The following is a 21,674-nucleotide window of genomic DNA, read 5'->3' as shown; positions in this document are numbered from 1 at the left end:
GGCAAGAAATATCAAACCTATGCTCAGTGGGACTCATTTATCATGGAAGATAGCTTGCTCAAACGAGTACTGGAAAATGACGGTTCAGAGAAGAGAATACAGTTGGTGATCCCAAAGAGCAGAATAGCCGAAGTGCTTTGTCAGTTACACGGCAGTCCATCAGGAGGGCATTTCGGTGTAAAGAAAACCCTTCAGCGAATTCAGGAACGGTTTTATTAGATGAACTGTTCCGACGACGTAAAAGACTGGTGTGAGAAATGTACTATTTGTGCTACGAGTAACGGGCCTTACCGAAAAAGGAGAGCTCCTATGAGACAATATAATGTTGAATTCCGGTTTAAAAGAATAGCTTTGGACATTGCTGAGCCATTTCCAGAAAGTGAAAATGGAGGCAAGTACATGTTGGTAGTAATGGATTACTTCACTAAGTGGGTCGAGACTTACGCACTTCCAGACCAGAAGGCCGCCACCATTGCAGATAAATTGTTCAAAGAATATATCAGCCCATTTGGAGTGCCTTTGGAGATCCATAGTGACCAAGGAAGGAACTTCGAAAGCGATCTATTCCAAGGAATATGTGATAGACTAGGCATGAAGAAAACAAGAACTACAGCATATCATCCGCAATCGCATGGTATGGTAGAACGGATGAATAGGACAGTTGGCAAGTATTTGACAAAGATGGTGTCCGATCATCAGCAAGACAGCGGGACCAATATCTTCCGTTCTTCACAATGGCCTACAGATCTGCTGTTAACGAATCAACAGGCCAGACACCAGCCAGAGTCCTATTCGGACGCGAGATGCGACTACCTTGTGATCTAGAGTTTGGGTGTCGACCTGAAGAAGGTGTAGCAGGTGAAGATTATGTGATCGAATAACGAAGAAGAATGGACGATGTACACGAGTTGGCCCCATCTTCTGATCGCTAGCGACCGAATGAAGAAACGGTACGATATGCAAGCCGAAAAGGGGTGCTTTAAGAAGAACGGCAAAGTCTGGCTCTATAATCCCAAGAGGCGAAAAAGTTGCAGCAGTTTTGGGAAGGTCCATACCTCATTATGGAGAAGATCAATGATGTCATCTACCAAATAAGCAAGATTCCGAGGGGAAAGCCGATGATAGTACACCATAACCGGCTGGTGTCTTTCGAAGGTGACCACGACGTAAATGAAGAAGTGAAAGTAAACAAAGTCCAAGATGTGTCTGACCTCACGTTTGAGGAATTCATGGGGGCCTATGGAGGTACCGGTAAAGGAAGACATGGTGTTACCACTCAATAAAAGCAAGATCTACTCGCGCTTCCCGATGACTACTCACTGGCCCTTACCATCTCGGCCTTGAAAAACCTTGAAAGCCTTGAAACTCCAAGATGGATCATGTTACCTTTTCTACCTGGTAACAAAAGACACTGCCCGTGACCAATCTACCTACCGAGATGTATGGGAAACCTTACTTTAATTAAGAGAGCATGTACTAAAGTCCGACGTGCAAAAGTTAGCCATGTCAAAGTTAGAGTGCCGACAATTAGATTGGAGGGTTATCCGAAGTATGATGGAAGAGATCTTTAAAGACACCGAAGTCCAGGTGTTAGTCTGTTGCAATCCGCATAGTTACTAGTGCGGAGAGAAAACCGTCCCTTGTCATTTTTATACAACTGGAAGTTGTAAAAGAGGGTCCAGTTGCTGATACCAGTATACCGTTCCAGTTCCAGTCCCGACAAGGTTCCAGGAGGAACCATCTTTTAAGAGGGAGGCAATGTTATGATAAATATGACTCATATTTAACCTGTAAACATTTTATTATTCTAACAAGTATTTTCTAGTAGCTTCTCCTATTCGCTAAAAAACCTTTCTGGCGTTCCATCCTATTCGAGAAAGGTCAGCACAGGTCACCGTCCGAATTCGAGGGGACTCCAGAATAACGGCTATTTTATATATGTATATATATATATATATATATATATATATATATATATATATATATATATATATATATATATATACGACATTTTCATTTAAAAACAAGTTAGTCTGAATAGTTGTATCGAGTTTAAATTGTAACGCGGAAATGTAGTATATAAATTAGAATCGTGTAAATAGTGTAAATAAATTATTGTGAGACTTAATATAAATTAAATAAAGACTCTAATAAACTAGGTGTTAGAACATTTTATAACAAATAAAGTTAATAAATTAGACTTATAAAAATAGTTTAAAAGGATCACTTTCATGTTGTAAAACAACGCTTTTTCGGCAACAATTAGTCCAGACAAAGAACACCTTCGCTTCTTCTTTGAACGAACCACAAATACAGAGCCGTGTCGAGTGATTCATTTGTGGCTTTTTTCATTGTCTTACAAGGATCATATCAATCACTTATTTTGTATTTGCTGTCTTTTTCTATTAATAAGAAATGTTTGTTATAGAAAAAGACAGCAAATACAAAATAAGGGATTGATATGATCGTTTATGGGTAATCTTTCATTTTTCTGACTGTATTTAAATTGAAATTTAATCCAGAGCTCTGAATAAGAACAAATATTATTTATATTAAAAAATGCGGTGGTGGCATAACTGCACATGTAAATTTCAACAAATTTCGTTTGGCTTATCGGAATGCTCAAACAAAATGAATTGATGACTAAATTTTTACTTATGTACATAGTCAATATAACTTATGTATGGACCCTGACGGTTAACAGAGGTGATAGTTAATAGAAAGACGAGACAGATAATCAAGGTTCCACTGTATTTGAAATGGTTTGTTTATTTTTTTTAAGTATCTTTAAATGTTTTGTGTCAGCAGTTAGGATCTTATAATACATGATTTGTAGTAAAATAAACATTTTACATAAAATTTAGTTTATCAGAAGCTTTGTCAATTTAGTGTTCTATGTGTTTAGCAATACAGAATAGTTTCTCAGATTACTTTGAAGTTAAAAGAACATTACGGTTGGCAAAAGATATATATATATATATATATATATATATATATATATATATATATATATATATATATATATATATATATATATATATATATACAGTATACTCCCTCTATAACGAACACGGTTATTACGAGGTTTCGCTTATAAAGAGATACATTAGATGTCCCGTGAAATTTCTATTGAACTATAACCGTCTATAGCGAGGCAAATTTGGTTATAACGAGAGAAAATAAGATTCAAAAACGTGTTTTTTACGTTTTTGGTCGGGTCGTGGCTACAAATAAATACCTTTTCAAACAGCCCCTCAATAAACTTAACTGCAGCCCGCAATAAACTTCTTTACAATGAATAAATACAACTGTTTCACATCTTTAGAAAATATGATAGAATGATACTGGACCATTTAAAGCAGTTAAAAATGACAGAGTTCTTAAAATTGCAGAAGCAATAGTTTATGTTATCCTTGAAAATACTCTTTATACATTCTGTAGTTGGAAACAAATATAAGTACAGATTTTTTGTTTTAACGTATATCATTGATAATAAAAGTAAACAACTCTTTTATGTTTTAATATATTTCATTGACAATAAAAGTAAATAACTTTTTTTCAAAAACGCCATTCAAACAATATTTATTAGCATCTTATATTGCTCCGAATGGCTTCACTATAGGAAGTTAATGGTTTAGAAAATTACAGATTCATATCTATGCACAGTATTATTATTGTCTGATATAACGAGATCGGCTTATAACGAGGTAATTAGTCTGTCATTTCAGTTCTCGTTGTAGAGGGAGTCTACTGTATATGTATATGTATATGTATATATATATATATATATATATATATATAAATGTTTATATATATATATATATATATATATATATATATATATATTATATATATATATATATATATATATATATATATATATATATATAATAAGAACAAGGTTAATGCGAGTTGATAGTAAAATAAAGGTAAAAGGTATCAGCATAGCTCGCCACAAAGGAAAAAAATAGAATAAAATATGTGTATAAGATGGAAGGCAACCGTATATATGTATTTCTGACTATTGGTCGTCTTCAGCACCGTGCAGCCAAGTTAGAAAAGGAGCATATTAACTTGGGAAAGGATCACTACAGGAGCAATGCGACCAATTTGAGGCAATAATGTTAGAAGACTCTGAGGTTTCCAGAGCAATAACTAACACATCCACAGAGGAAGCTAAGCTACCTGAGGATAGGAATGCCAAATGTTTAGAACGTTTCAAACAATAAGAAGAAGGTTAATGCGAGTTGATAGTAAAATAAAAGTAAAAGGTATCGGCATAGCTCGCAACACAGGAAAAAAAAAAGAATAAAATATGTGTTTAAGATATACCAATAGTTAGAAATACGTATATATGGTTGCCTTCCATCTTATACACATATTTTATTATATTTTTATCCTTTGTTGCGAGCTATGCCAATACTTTTTACCTTTATTTTACCATCAACTTGCATTAACCTTTTTCTGTGGATGTTAGTTGTTGCTCTGGAAACCTCAGAGTCTTCTAACATTATTGCCACAAATTGGTAGTATTTTTCCTTTGTTGCGAGCTATTCCGATACCTTTTACCATTATATATATATATATATATATATATATATATATATATATATACCGATTCGGCAAATTTTCAACTACCGTATACGTTATTCAGTATGTGGAACAAAGATAACACTTAATTGTTTGAATAGGAGTGAGACACAATCCACGCACTTGGAGTAGCGAGTCTAATTTTTAAACTGTGTTGCGAAATTTCGGTAACATAACTCCTTCTAAAACATTAGTCGGATACATGAGTGTAACATAATGTTTAAATCCACTACAGTTCATTGTAGAATGAAAATTAATATTGCCCCAACAAACCTTACATGAAGTAATCATGTAAGTATTATTTTTTAAACGATTATATCATTACTTCATTAATTAACAAAGAATACTGAATTAAGAAATTGAGATGCGACAACAGCGTGAGCTAAATAAATAACGCACTTCAGTAGACAGAAAAATAGTATAAACCATTTGCCCTCTCTACCACTTCCCCTCAAAAGAATAGGCGGTCCTTATCTGTACAGCAGGTTTAAGGTCAATAAGGTAAGGTCTATTTATTTGATTTTTAGCTGTCGTGGTAAAAGGTTGAAAACAAATAATTAACATGCCAAGCGTATACGGTAGAACCTCGATAAGTTAAATTCCAAGGGAAAAACCAAATATTTTAAGTTATAGAGGTTTTAAGTTATCAAGGGTCTATATTGTGATGGATTAATATAGGCCAGAAGTTCATTAAAATATAGGCATTTATTATACACTACATTAATTTATTATATTCGTTGCAAAAAGTTAAAGCAATAATTAAAGGTATAGTCTACTAAAAAAAGTCTGTGATTTTCTTTTGTTTTAAACAATTCATATATTCTAAATCGATTTGATTTTCAATAACATAGAGAAGAAAATACGTTATCTTTTATGTTTCTACACTGCTCTATAAATGATCGTACAGTCGTTATAGCACTCTTGCTTCGTTGATTGATATGCTCTTAGATGAAGTTTGTGGGTCGTCATTAAATTCATCGTCTTTATAACTTTAAATACAGTACATGTTATTCCATTATTCAGGATCATTATTATCTTCCTCTTCAAAATGATTTCTTGAGGTTCTGAAGAAAAACCACAGGTTCTAAAGCAGTTTTTCACTGTGAGGAGTGTTACGTTTTGCCATGTTTTGTCCACCATCCTCATTACTTGAAGAACATTGATAGAAGAAATCGTATTTTGCTCCATATCAGCTATCATTCTTCTAGCAACTTCTTTTCTGTATAATGTTTTAAAAATTTTTAATGATACCCTGATCCAAAGGTTGAAGTTGTGATGTTGTGTTTGGTGGAAGAAATTGTACTTTGATTGCCTTTAATGGTGGTATGTCCCCGTGTGCTGTTCAGTTGTCGATGAACAGAACAATTTTTCTATTTCAAGTTGCCCTTTGCTAATCTATATTAATCAGCCATTTTTTAAAAAGTTCTGCTGTCATCCATGCTTTTTTATTGGCTTCATAATCCATGGGTAGTGATTTTAAACCTGCAAAACACCGAGGTTTTTTTGACTTACCTATATAATTAAAGGTTTGAGGTTTTCTGTGACCGTAGAATTTGCACAAAGCAGAATCGTAAGTCGTTCCTTGCTGTGTTTTTCTCATCGAGTTAGAATCTATGGAGAAGCTATGAGCATATTAACGTATGTACTAAAAACGGCGTAGGTAGGCGTGGCTAACTGTGAAACCGATATGGCGGTGGGATCATGGCCGGACTCAATAATATTAAAACTACTATAAAAATATGACTAGTTATTCAGAAGATTTAATCATAATCTAAAAAAGTGCAATACATTTTTAATAAACTATGATTTATTTATCCCTCGGTAAACACTAAAAACACGATATATTATACATAAAGATAAATTAATACAGTCAAATCTATTAATTTATTCTCTGAAGTACGGGCCATTCCTTTGTTTACATGTTTGTATACTAACCTGTGGAACGATATTCCTGAAGATTTTTTATTAATACCGCTTCTGCTACTGCAACTACGTTGAGAACAAGAAACCATTATTATGCACTATCACAATATACTATTACAGTTTCTATAAAAGTATTATAAAACTAAAAATATTCGAAAAACAACCAACGTAAATAAACATATACGATCTGTCAAAAGTGGCAACACAATATGGCCGAAGTGAGGTCGTTTTTAGTCACGTGATGCCCTCTCTATAGATTCTAACTCGATGGTTTTTCTCCATGACATTTTTTATTTTTGAATGTTAATGTTTTTTCAGGAAGACATTTAAAAAACAGACCAGTTTCATCAGCATTAAAAACATCATTGGGATCATAATTATTCACTAAATTATGCAATTTCCATTGAGATTTCCATTCTTGGTCGACTGATTTGCTTACGCTCGTACTTTCGCCGCACATTTTTTTAAGGCTAAATCATTCGTTTATTGAAATTCTCTAACCAGCCATTGCTGGCTTTAAAATTATCGATTTTTAGTGAATTAGCGAACTCTACAGCCTTTTCTTTCAGTATGGGTCCACTGATACTGATGTTTTTGTTTCGATACTGTTTTAACCACGTAAACAAACACTGTTCCAAATTAGGGAATTCGGCAATTTTTGTCTCCTGATTCTTGTTTTTTCAATAGTTCGGTTTCTTTTTTTATGATGATTGATAATGTACTCTCGTGTATTCCAAACAGAGCCGCAACTTCTTTTCTTTTGAATCAATTTTTCACTGCTTCTATAGCTTTTAATTTATCAGCATATGTTAGCGTTGTTAATTTTTTTTTTGAACTCATTTTAAGCAAGGTATCACACAGTACCTAAATCGATGTTTCTAGAACAGTGATCAAAACTTATGATACAGTAAGCTGTTCAGCTGTCAGTGGTAAACAATTTTATGTTATAGAGATTGTGAAAACATTTCTTTAAGTTACTGAGGGCCAATATTGATATTATTTATTTAAGTTATCGAGATTGTGTATTTTAAGTTGTATAGGTTTTTGGCTCCGATGGGAAGGGAACATATAATTTTTTGAAGTTATAGAGGTTTTTAAGTTATTGAGGTTTGACCTATCGAGGTTCTACTGTATTTTCAAAAAGAAAAGATTCAAATGGTGAAATGGTATTATGGGAACCATTCTATTGTAGAAATAATACAGTTATTTATTGCTGCTTTTTAAAAACAATAACTTTTTAAAAAATGTTTTCCGATGAATCTTCATTCACAATCCATAAACGTCATAATCCATCTGTCGTCCGCTATTGGTCTAGGGAAAAGAAACATTTGAGTATTGCTGTGAAAACACAATTCCCAAAGAAATTAAATGTGTGGACTGGCATTTATAACGATAATATAATTGGTCCATTTTTTATTACGGGAAATCTGAATGGACGAAAGTATCTAGATTTATTACGCAATCAGATTATTCCAGCAGTTCGAAACCTTGCGGTCAACTTCGGTGATGTTTGGTTTCAACAGGATGGTTGCCCAGCACATAATGCAATCGAAGTTACAGATTATTTGGAACAAACATTTCCTGGACGAATAATTTCTACACGAGGAACAATAAAATGGCCCCCTAGATCACCAGATTTAGCACCTTTGGTATTTTATTTCTTAGGAATGCTAAAATCAAAATTATATCGGCATGAATTCGAACGAGCCACCAATTTAGCAGAATTGTAAAAAAAAATTGTTAAACTTTGTAGTCGAGTACAACCAAATCAGCTAAATGCAATGAGACTTGCTTTAATTGATAGATTCGGATTTTGTTTAGCTTAAAATGGTGGTTTGTTTGAACATTTAATTGGTTAGAGATTTTTTAAAAATGCCTTTAATTTTAATTATTTAGAATAATTTTTTTGATTGGTTTTTTTCTTATAAAAATAATATTTATATTTAGTTAATGTTTGTTAAGTTAATTATTGTTTTATTTCCTAGCTACCACAGCTAAAAATCTACAAAAATTACATTTAAAACTCGAATACCTATAAGTGTTTGAGTTTTTCTTAAAGATTTACCGACGGAAAGTTGGCGACGAAATAATTTTATGCAAAGAACTGCACCCCATCAATGTCCGATAATTACGTCGTGTCGGTCATCGGTGTATTTTTATGCCGCTTCGCACTGTAAAAGAAGGCGTTGCTTAAAATTTTAAACTTTTCAGGGGAATAATGCTTTGTTGCCACACATAAATTACTTAAATCACTGTTCTTTGTTAACTAATAAAGTAATTAATAAAATCGATTAGAAAATAACAATTACGTGGCTACTTTATTTGAATTTTTTTGGGACAATATTAATTTTTATTCTACAATGAACTGTAGTGGATTTAAATATTATTTTAGACTCATGTATCGGACTAAAATTTTAGAAGGAAAGATGTAACAGAAATAATAGCAACACTGTTTAAAAGTCATACCTACTCAATCGAGATGGTGACTTCCTCTCACTTCTATTCAAACAATTAAGTGTTATCTTTGTTCCACATACTGAATAACGTATACGGTAGTTGAAAATTTGCCGAATCTGTATATATACTGTATATAAGAGAACATACATATATGTTTACTTTGAGTTTGTAGATAACCTCGATGTCCTTTTATGCATGTACTATCCCCATTAGTAGCACATAATACATCAACAAAGAATAACTTTTATGGCAATAAACAATACTGTCATCTAATACTAATAAAAGTTTAAAAGTGTCTCATACTCTTATCTATGAACACCAGCATTTAAAAATTGTATTGTATTTTTATGTATCCTGTGGAGCGGGGAATGATTATTGTTTTTAATGATATTCTGTAATATTCTTTTAGTTTTAAGCTAAGCATGGAAAAAGTGCTATAACTAAACAAATATATACATACTGCATTTTTTCACGTTCTTCCTCTTCAAGTTCCTTTTTAGATTTGATTTCCTTTTTTGGTTTAGGAGAATTTAGAATTTGACTCTGTGATATTTGGGGTAATATAATATCTGTGTCCAAATCAAGAATGTCCTCTTGCTTGATTTCTACATTAGATTCGCCAGTTAAGCCAAAGCTGTCGTCCTTTAAATTTTCTTCTAGAGCTAAACCTATGTCTCGAGAATCATCTTCTTCCATGACATCCTCGTCAGAATTTGTACCATTCATATCAAAGTGATCTTCAATAGATTCGTTTTTTATAAGCATATTGTTCATTTTGAGATTTGGGTTAACTAATTTTTGAATATTTCCTAAAAATTATGTTCAATATATTTTTATTATTTCTCAAAAAAAGTTAACTACAAAAATCGACAAATTCTTGATTTTGTTGCTTAAACTTTACTGATTGTTTATTTAGTAAAAGATAAATAAATTTACAGGTTAAGTCTGTCACTGCAGGTGTCAGTGTCAACTCTTTGACAAGTTCGTTGTACCAATGGTTTTCTTCTTTCTATCCAGTCAATGACATCCCGGAACAGCAGTCCATCAAATTAAGTGATTTTCAAAATGTCTACTGGTACAAAAAGTACATTGAGGAAAATGAAAATAGATATTTCGTCTCGTAAATTTTTAATTTAGGGCTTTCGTCTGTAATTGGACCTATGATTAATGGTTGCAATAAAACTTTACAGTCTAAAAAAGACCCTAACTAGCTATATAGGAATAGCTATGTAGGAATTAAATATTTTAAATCTTTTATAAAACATATAGGTATTTCAGTTAAATTAGGCAAAGAAAAGTATAATATATACAAATAATTTTATTTCGGATATTTAGAGAAAAACATAACTTTTTCACAAAAAATCAAAAACTTTTGAAATTGTAATTTTAAAGTACAAAAAGTATAAATAATCATGTCAAACGCTACCTATCTTGCTGATTCATTTAGAAGATTAAGGTGAATAATGTATATGTATATAACAACGATGTGTATACAATAATAATAATGTATTATTAATTAATTAATATAATATATTATACATATTATATATCTCTATGTAGATGTGTAATATTGATTGCCTAATAGTAAACCGTAAAAAATAGTAGTTGCATGTTTTTTTTTTTGTTTTGTTATTAACAAACATGTTGTTGTTACTAATGTTACATATTAAAGAAGTTCAAAATAAAACATTTCCAAAGTACAGATATAAAAAATTATCTTAATTAAATTGCAAACTATTAAATTAAAAAAGTTTAATGACAGTGACATAAGTGACAACTATAATCTGGCAACACCGTTCCGTTAGTTGATATTAATGTCATTTTTCAGTCGATATTCTGAAAATTTTTAGAATATAAAATAATTTAATAATGATATAACTTAATTTTCTTTAAAATAACTGAAAGTGCTGCTCAATTCGTTTTCAATATTGTTGTAGTATCGCTTACTCAGAGGTGAGATTAAAACGGTACCGGTTTGGCTTTTTTGCATTCTAAACAAAGTGTACTACTTTCTTGTGTATCTTTTTGTGATAAGATTAAATAGACAATGCAATAGTGCTGTTATAAACCAGATTGTATTTAAAGCCGGTAAGTAATAGTCCAATTACATCTTCTTTCATCATCCACTATCTTTTTTCAATAATCCACGCAGGGCTTCCCTAAAGTTTTCTTTTTTTAGACTTGTAAGTTGCTCCAATCCCTTTTTTATTAAGATCTTAACTACAGTGCTCTACACTAAGTTAATCATATCTCTACTTCCAGTACCATATTTCCTTACTTCACAGTCCAGATGCTATTATTGCTATGTGCTTTGTCTACTTCTAGTATAACATTATTATTTTTTCCATTACATTCATCAGTTAGTTCTCTTCCTTAGATATTTGTTAAGACTTACTTATAAAATTGTATTTCTATTCTTCTTTTCTTATGACCTTAAATTTTTTATTGAAGATTTTTAAGCTTATGTTTGCTCAATTAGCCAATGCTATAGGATATTTTTTTTTATTTCTGAAAATTAGTATGAAAGGATTTTACTTGTTAGCAAAATTAGGATTTGTCTATTATAGATGTTAAAATCACATTGTGGCTTTAGTGTTCTGTAAGAATATGATATTCAGAAGATATGAAAAACAAAACATCTATTTGAAGAACTACTTATGTTTGTATTATCAAGAACTGTATTAGTAGTTGTAAGTGTAATTAAGAAAATGAGTCGACAGTACTAACAGAAGGCAGAATAAATAACAAGCTGGATGAAATAAATATAGTTCTCATATGTTTCAAATAAACAAAGGAATTAAACAGAGCAAAGATCATAGTTGACTCATAATCAATATAGTCATGGATAAAATATTCAGAAATAAAAAAGGACAAAAATACCACAGATTACAGTAGGATAAAAAAATTCATACTGATCAAAATTCAACTATACTTAAATAATGCAGTTAAATGATGGCTTATTATTATTCAGAACTAAAAAGTACTAGGCCTCATTATATATAAACTAGATAAAATGAAAAAGATAGGACTGAAAAGGCATAAATGGAAAATATGCTTCCAGGGAATTAGAATACTGACAAAATATACTATGAATGTAGTAATGAAACATATTATAATGTAATGAACATAACAATGACAAATGGAATAGAAATAAATTAGTGGCAATGAGGACAGAAAAATATAAAAGTGCATATGACTGTGGAAATGAAGTATATATTTGAGAAGAATGTGTGGAAAACTAAAGTCTATTAAAATATAAAACAAACAATAAGGAGGAAACCTCTTGAATTATACATATAAGTGACATGAACAGATTTAGTGATAATAGAAGTGAGAGATTCCAGCAACAGGTTACCAATTGTCTATAAAACTTGTGTAATAAAAAGCTCATTTTTTCAGAGCTTGTTGGAGGATGTTTGGGGAAGGATGGTGCTACAATTTGTTAAAATAAATTGTTTCCATTTCTCAATAAACACATCTAAAATTATATACTCTCTCAGGTCTCTTCTTGAATATGTATCATTTATTTCATCTCCTTTCTATCATACTCACAACAACCAGTTAGAGAGAGTGCAAGATAAATTATTTTTAAGATTTGCTGCATGTAAACTTAATATTGACTTGCAGAATTACCATAGGACGTTCTGGATCTTCTGTCTTTACAACCCCGCGTGGGTCATAGCCTCCTCAAGAATTCAAGAATTTCTCTCCAGTGGTCCCTGTCATTCGCCTTTGTCCGCCAAGCACATATTCACATATTTCTCATGATTTCATCTATGTTATCAAGGAACCTTGTTCTGGGTCTTCCTCTTCTTCTCTGACCAATTGGTCTATCAAGGAGCGTTTTTCTAGCTGGGTCATTTTGTTCCATCTGCATTACATGCCCTTTTCACCTCAGATGTCCTATCTTAATATGTTTTATGATATCAATGTACTTGGTATATTCTATAAAGTTCTAAGTTGTATTGTCTTCATTGTCATTTACTGCTCCATAGATTCGCCTTAGTATTCATCCTAAACATCCTAACATGTTTTCATTATTTTTTGTTGGGGTCCAGGTCTCTGAACCATATGTTAGGACTGGCTGTATTATTGTTTTGTAGAGTGTTATTTTTGTATTTGGTACAGTATACAAATATTATTTGATTATTATACAAATAAGGTGAGTTACAAATAAAACGATAACTTTGGATGGTGAAACGATTATGAAAAGGAATAGTTTTGATTACCTGGGATCGTAAAGATAGACTAATGGGAAAATAGATGGAGAAGCGTGCAGTAGAATTATGATGAGATAAATGAAGTGCAAAGAAGGGAGTGGTGCATTGTGTGACAGAAAGATTGTGATGAAACAGAAAATTCTGCCATAAGACCAGCTATGATGTATGAAACTGAATATTGGGCAGCTAAAAAGAAAGAACAAAACAACAATTGCATTTTGAAGAAATGATAATGCTTAGATGGATGAGTGGAGACACAAAAAAGGATAAAATCAAAAGGAGTATATTAGAGGAAATCTAGGGGTGGCATGAATTGATGGGAAAATAAGAGAGAATATGTTACAATGGTTCAGGCATGTTCAATGTTGAGATGTTAATCACCCGATACAAAGAATTGCTGATATGCAAGTTCCTGCGAGGAGTAGGAAAGGAAAATCAAATAAGACTTGGGGGAGACACTTAGCACAGTAAAATATGCAGGACCATATTGGTATGGCCCCAGATAGAAACTGGAGAAATGTAATTAGGGTAGCAGGCCCCTCATATTAATAAAGGCAAAGAGAATGATGATTGTGGTGATGATATTATCTGATGATGGTGTATTAGTTATAATGTATTGCTGTACCAATGTTATTTTCATAACATATTTTTACAATATTGCTATTTCATTTTTTGATCAACTATTTTAAGAAATAAAAAAGTGTGTCTTTTGCAGGGCCTCTAAGGTTTACTACAAGACCTTACAATATTGGATGGGGCTTGTTTTGCCCCAAGGTTTTTTGCACTGGCTCCTACTTCAACCACCACCATTACCCCGCTAAATTCAGAAGGTAAATGTTTTTAATGATTTAGCGAGTAGTATATAATTAATATATATTTACAATAATTCTAACGGTCAAACATGAAAATTTTATTATATTAATACAATAAAAGTAATAACAGTTAATATATATATATATATATATATATATATATATATATATATATATATATATATATATATATATATATATATATATGTATGTATATATATATATATATATATATATATATATATATATATATGTATGTATATATATATATATATATATATATATATATATATATATATATATATATATATATATATTGTTATGATGTGTTTTTTGTTTGAATGATGAGCAATGAGTATTTTTAATATTATAATATATAGGGTTTTTATCGCGGTTCTCAAAGAATTAGCTTGTAAGTACTTTTTTAAATTATCTTTATTATAACTATTATGAAACACACATATATATCTAACCTAGTCAATGTAAATTTAAAATAAACTATCTTTAAACTGATATTCTTATAAAACTAATTAAATTCTATAGACAATCTAAAATTTAAACAAACTATCTTCAAAATTGAAATTGTTATGACACTAACTAAATTATATTAACAAAATTTTGTACCTTTCTTTCACTGAATGCCTAAATGAACTGTTTTCCACTAAGTATATAGATTCTAATCACCACTGAATGTCTTCGTACTTCAGTTATCCTTGTTTTTTTGTGAAATTACTTTTTCCAATTATCAGCTTCTACCAATTTAAGATATAGTTTTCTTCACCAGCATTTATACACCACCAGCAAACATCATTTATATTTATTCTTCTTTTCAATATACCAATATGCAATTATTATAAGTTGATTTATACTAATCTCCAATCATAATATAATTTAATTTCTTCCAATATACTTTTTTTTTATCTTCAATAATTATTTGTGTATAATTATAAATGTGCATTAAATATATGCATAATTTTTAATCTTCATTTAACTCACTATATTAAACAATTTGACTATTTGTACCTGATTCACTGACTCCAACTAACTTTCATATTTCTTATTAAACTGCTTGACTGACTTCTTGAAAATTCTGAACAATTTTCTTCACTATTCACTAACTAAATGTGTCTAGGTACTAACTTTCATAATAAACTGCTTGACTTCTGACTAAAAACTTCCATGACTAAAAACTGCCCTCTTGAATCCAAATCACGGTATTTATATCTTTTTGATATTCTAGAACCATCTCGTAAGAGATCATGTTCCAATTTGTTCTATTTCATACTTGTATGAATTTTCTGGAACAAACCATTTCGCAAACATGGCCATCTCCGGAGATCCAGAGAATTCCATTCTTTTCTATTAATAATTTTGTTTACATTTAGGCTTTTCAGATCAGAATATATAATTAAATTAGTAACTAACACTCTAATTTAATAAAATACACATTTCAAACAATATATTATATAACCCCACTTTATATTCCCTTATGATTAATTTCTATCTGTCAAATTACTCCGAAAGTATTTTTGGTTGCCTATGCACATGGCTCACTTAAAAATATCTACAAAATCATAACTACTAAAATACAACTTTTTACAATTATTATATGCTAATTTATTAAAAATGCCCTCACATAAATATATTTTTATAAAATTCTCTAGTATTTAACTTCTTAAAATAATCAAATACTTAATATTATGTAGTATATAACTTATAAATTATTTTCTATAAACCCTAATCGTATCAATATATATATATATATGTATATATATATATATATATATATATATATATATATATATATATATATATATATATATATATATCCTATTAATAATTAAAACTTGAGTGATTTTCAAAAATTGTTAAATAAATTAGGTATACTGTTAATTTATTAATGCATTTATTAAATTGCATATTTGTAATGCACATAAAAATTACATGCAAATAAAAAGTTCATATTCCATCAACAAGACCTGGAGATACAGAATTCCCCTTCCACTTACTCCAACTATTTGTCATTTGAACCTCATTTTTAAAAATGCACAGAAATTCCAGTTAAACTGCTATCTTTTTTACAATTTGTGTTCAAAAACTTTGAATTTTTGTCTTTAAAATGGCGTTCTTCATCTTCAAGTTCTATCTACTACCTAAGGTTGGTAATCACTCCCTCAAGTTCTTAAGTCATGATATTCTTCATCTTCCCACATGTTGCTTTCCTCGAATTTTTCCTTGCATAATAAGTTGCAATAATGAGTATTTTGGACCTATCATCACATGTCCTAAGTACTCAAGTTTTCTTCTTTTGATAGTCAACAATATTTTAGCTTCATTGCCTATTCTTCTAGTAACTTCTGCATTTGACATTCTTCGAGTCCATGATACTTGTAGGATTCTTCTGTAACACCAAAATTTAAAGGCGGTCAACTTATTCAGATGCACTTGTTTCAATGTCAATGCTTCCAACCAAAAAGAAGAATAGTGGATATGTAACACTGAAGCATCCTTAGGAGTAGTCTTAACCTTATATCCCAAAATCTCAATAACAAAGAAACTTTTTAGGTTTAACAAATGATGCACATGCTATTTCAATGTGTCCTAATTTCTGTTATTCATGTTCCTAAGTATTTGTAGGTATCCACACTCTCAATTACAGTATCTTCTGCAATAAATTGGAGATGTTTGCATGTGCTGATTTAGTCATGATCATGCATTTAGTTTTCTTCAAATTCATCCTTAGTCTGTCTTCAAGACAGCATTCATTAAGGTGTTGCATTATGTTCTGTAAATCATTGTTGTTATCCGTCATTATTATTATACTGTCTTAAAAAGGCAAGTTACTAAAAACTTCCCCATTGATAGATATACCTGCTATTGGATCTGAGAGCGCTTCTTTAAATACCGCTTCACTGTAGAAATTGAAGAGTAGTGGTGACAGCACGCAACCCTATCTCGGGTGTTCTGATTGTCAACTCTTATCTTGGCAGTTTGATTCCAATATAGCTAGAAATAATTTTTATATCACAACTGTCAATATTTTTGCTTTTTAATATATCTACAAGTTTTTTATGTTGAACCTTATCAAATGCCTTTTCAAAATCTACAAAACATAAGTATATATCCTGATTCATGTCCATGCATCTTTGGGCCAGCACATTCAAGAGAATTCCGAACAAGAGTGAATGAAAGTAATTCCAACAATTTTCCTATAAAATCTGGTGTTCCACAGGGCAGAGGCTACTCACTCTGAATCAAATTAATACCTTGGGTAAAACCAGGGCTAGTAATAGACAGTTGAAGCGCAGCATTGGTTCATTTACCTTCCCTGTATACCGTTAGCCCCAAGAAATAGCAGAGTGTCCTATACTTCTAAGCTGCAATAGCGGTATTAAGTATATATTATTATCAGATTAAAAACTGGTATGAACTCCTTGTCAGACGATGTTCTACTCTTAAATTTTCTTAGTGCTTCAACTACTTCTCCTTCTTCAATATGTATTTCCCAGTACCCCTTTTTATTTTTCGAAGTGAGGCGTGTATTTCGTTTCGAATTCTTTTATAGTGGTTGTATGCATGTTGTGTTTGTTAGGAGCTATTTTTCTGAATATGTTAGTGTTCGTCACCTTTCTGTCCCTGAGAGCTTCTATCGTTGTTTCCTTTAGGTTAGTGAATGAGCTATTCCCAGCTTTCTTCAATGTTGTTGATTTCGATGACTTCGCACTCAGAAATCTTTTCTAATATTCTTTTTTGATATTGATATTGTGTGTATTACAAAATTAGTCCTTCTACTTTAATTATTGTTTATATCAGTGGTACGGTTTTGAGTTTGTTATGTTTTATGTTCATTCTAATTTTGCTTAATAGGAGACTATGATCATTTCCTACGTCCGCCGAGTTGCGAAATCTTACATCAAATATATTTGACGTATTATTCTGTTTATTGTAGCGTAATTATTATTTTCGATCTTTGGTCCGGTTATTGTTGAATGTGTAACTCTGTTGTTCTTTATGCTCGAATAACATATTATTTAATCTGAGTTCGTTACTGATACAGAAAATTGTCTGGCACACTCTCAAACGAATTCCATTCAGAACAAGGTGTCAGACAAGGATATATACTGTCTCCACAATTATTTAATATATATGGGGAGCATATTATGAGAAAAACGCTTGAAGGATGGGAAAAGGGCATCTCAATAAATGGCCCAAAAGTAAACCACCTACGTTTTGCAGAAGACACAGCCCTTTTTGCAAATAGTCAAGAAGAGTTAATTGATCTCATACGACTAGTTGACAACGAAAGTCAAATATTTGGTCTACAGTTACTTAAACATATCAAAGACAAAGATCATGATAGTGGATAGACTAGGTTGTAAGCTCATATTTATATCTGGGATCATTGATCACAAACACAGGGTCACTACATTAAGAAATAAAACGTAGATGTGATCTAGCAAAAGCCGTCGAAGGAAAGTTGACCAAAATATGGAAGGACTCTCAAATTTCACGAACTCTAAAAATGAGGTTGATCAACTACTTAATATTCCCAATACTGACATATGGATGTGAATCTTGGACCCTACGATAAGAGGAAAAAAGAAAGATAGATGCCACTGAAATGTTCTGTTGGAGAACAGTGTTATGAATTCCGTGGTTCGACCTCAGGACAAATAATTCAATTTTAAATGAACTAAAAGTCAGCAAAGTCCATCTGCAACAATTAAAATACTGTGGACATGTTATGAGAGCAGACACAGAAAACATGGAAAGAATTATTATCCAAGGAAAGGATCGATCAAATTACAGGAATATGCAAAAGATCTATCATCAGTTGGCGCTACAGCCCTTCGTGAGCCTTGGCCTGCTTCAAAACATTCTTCCATCCTTCCCTATCGAGTGTCTGTCTTCTCCAGCCCCTCATTCCAATCTCTCTCAGATCTTCCTGTACATCGTCCAGATATCTGAGTTTAGGTTAGGTTAGCTTAACTCATGCAAAAGACCTATGCATGAGTTAAAAGAAATGACTAGATACAGAGATCTTTGGAGACAAACAATACATATCATCACGATGACCACTACACTCCGAGGGGTCAGGATTGAGAAGAGAGAAGTTGTGATTTCCAGTTTTCTGTGATATATGCTTCAATAATGCTTTAATCGTGTCTTCCCATTTTTATTCTTATTGAGATGAACCTTTCCGATATATATTGACATTTTTTTATCTGAATTTAAGAAATTTCGACGAATGAGTGTGGCAACCCCTTCTTTGGCCATATCTCGTGTTTTTACTCCACTGCAAATTAAGAAATGCTCTCCTAGAATTGACTGACCATTTCCCATTTTCTTTCGTTTTTTGTAAGGCCTCAGATATCTATCCGTTTCTCCTTCAGTGCATGTCATATTTATTGTTGTCTTGTATTTAGTGATTTGATTCAATTAGTCAGGTTCGTAGGCTTCACATTGGTTCTAGTTAAGTATTATTTTTTAAGATCAGTAGGCTGCTAACCTCGCTTATCAACCATCCACATTTTATCCGGGTTTGGGTCATTATCTGCGAATTTATTTATATTATTATTAAATCATACTTAAATCCTTAACTTATTGATGATTGGATGAAGTTTTGAATTGTTATTTCTGTAATTTGAATCCAATTAAACGGAACCTGTATCCATAGATCTGTAGCCATTTCTGGCAATATGAACAGTGTTTTCAAAGTTTTCAAACAAGTGTGACAAAACCATAAATAAAAAAATATATGTACCTACCTTTAAAAAATAACAGTTTTTTGAGAAAAAAAAACAATAATATTTTGATGAAATAATCAACATAATTATGAGAGAAATAAGAGATAAGTAATAGTGATAAGATTTTAGTTTTAAGGGAATAAGCATTGATGTTATTTTTATTTATACACATTGTATTTTCTAATATAAAAATCCACCTATATAAATAAATTGTAACTCCAAATTGATATAAGCTGAATATTAAATTTTCTGCTTTATCCTTTCTCGTATAGATGGCTCTAGTGGTTAGATTTATATAACAGTAGTGGATCAAATTACATTAGATAAATCAGAATTGATTATACATCTCGTAAATTCATCATCAGTTTTCAACTTCACATTTTATGAGAGTTATATGTAAAGGCATACAATTATGTAAAGGCATAAAGTTGGTACACTAAATCAATATTTTTTAATCATTATTCACGAATCATCGAGTCTTATAGTCCAGTCATTGAAGTAACGACTACATACTTGAAATGTTACTGTTGGTTATATTATGTTATGATCGGTTGGTACTATTCATTGTAGTAATATTGCACATTTTATTTAATATTCTTTCTAGTCAAAACCATAGAAAAAATCGAGAATCGTTTCTGCAGAACATAGTTATATTATGTCGGATTATGATTATGTATTTTTTCGCCTAGAAGTCCAGACCCTAATCCCATAGACCATTTGTGGGACAACTTGGGAAGATTAGTTAGGCAAAATTATGGCAAGTTTGAAATTGTGGTAGCGTTAGAACAGGCGCTGGTAAACGAGTGGGAATAAATATCGCAAATGAGATTGCTGCTCTTATTCAATCTGTTCCATAAAGGATAAGATATGTTATTCGAGCTCGATGAGACAATATTCAAATTTTATTATCCATATTTTAGAATTATTTTATGGTTTCGATTTGAAAAATATTTTACTCCGGAAAAAAAATTTTTATTTATTGTTAAATTAATAAATATTTTTAGCTTATTTTTATTTTATGGTTTGTTACTGAACGTAATAAAACACATTATTGGAATTATAGTTTTTCTAATACTTTTTAATTTTACTTATAAACTTAGTTAGTGCCCGGTTAATGTTGTGGGACAGGCAGTATATAAACCAAGGTTAATGTTAAAAAAATTATATCAACTCAACCCAGTTTCCAGGTTGGACTACGTGGAATTTTGCTACGTCTAGGTTTTGTCTCCCTGTCAGGAGTCTTCATCGGGGCTTCCGATCCGGAATATCTCGCTAATGCACATTTTAGTGTATGATATTATTTTTTCTTATGTGTTTATAAGTATATGTGTGTGCGTGTGTGTGTGAGAGGGAGAGAGAGAAAGCGTATATTAATATCATGCGCTTCTCCCACGATACCTTACAACTGCAGATATTCGTCTTCTCATACTTATGATATATTTGAACGAAGGATCCTGAGAAGAATATTCGGTGGCATCTGTGAAAATGGTGTCTGGAGAATTAGGTACAACTACGAGATATATCACAGATATAAACATATATTTGGTGGTAAAGACGTAGTATCCTTTATAAAAATAGGAAGACTAAGATGGGCAGGACATCTGGCAAGATCACAGCAGAACAATCTTCCTAGAAGAATCCTTATGTCACAACCTGTGGGAAGTAGAAGTAGGGGTAGGCCAAAACTCAGATGGAGGGCTGGTGTAGATGAGGATGGTAGACAAATAGGCGCAGCAAACTGGCAACAGTTGGCAATGGATAGAACTGACTGGCGTAATAGACTTGGGAAGGTCGAGGCTCTTTTATAGGGCTGTAGCACCAATGATGATGATGATACTTATGATATAAAGCTGTCGATCCGTTGTTAAAGCAGTATCTCCCATTACTCAATCAAAGCAATTATTACTTCTTATCTGTTTTGAATA

At 31.5% G+C, this 21,674-nt stretch overlaps 2 protein-coding genes across 2 annotated transcripts in view; one reads left to right on the top strand and one right to left on the bottom strand.

Moving 5' to 3' along the window:
- Taf11 (TATA-box binding protein associated factor 11) overlaps nucleotides 1-9,942 on the bottom strand; it is a 46,291-nt gene extending 36,349 nt beyond the window's left edge. The window contains exon 1 of the mRNA XM_072540400.1: nucleotides 9,431-9,942. Coding sequence (XP_072396501.1) covers nucleotides 9,431-9,744 — 314 coding nt within the window. The 5' untranslated portion in view covers nucleotides 9,745-9,942. The remainder of the gene's footprint in view (nucleotides 1-9,430) is intronic.
- An 820-nt stretch (nucleotides 9,943-10,762) lies between these two features.
- Nucleotides 10,763-21,674, top strand: part of trc (Serine/threonine-protein kinase tricornered) — a 427,668-nt gene continuing 416,756 nt past the window's right edge. The window contains exons 1-2 of the mRNA XM_072540414.1: nucleotides 10,763-11,058; nucleotides 13,906-14,020. The gene's annotated coding sequence lies outside the window, so the exon portion shown is untranslated. The remainder of the gene's footprint in view (nucleotides 11,059-13,905; nucleotides 14,021-21,674) is intronic.

The sequence above is a fragment of the Diabrotica undecimpunctata genome, chromosome 8 (genome assembly GCF_040954645.1).
Source record: "Diabrotica undecimpunctata isolate CICGRU chromosome 8, icDiaUnde3, whole genome shotgun sequence".
Classification (NCBI taxonomy): Eukaryota; Metazoa; Arthropoda; class Insecta; order Coleoptera; family Chrysomelidae; genus Diabrotica; species Diabrotica undecimpunctata.
This window is presented reverse-complemented; position numbering and strand designations above follow the sequence as displayed.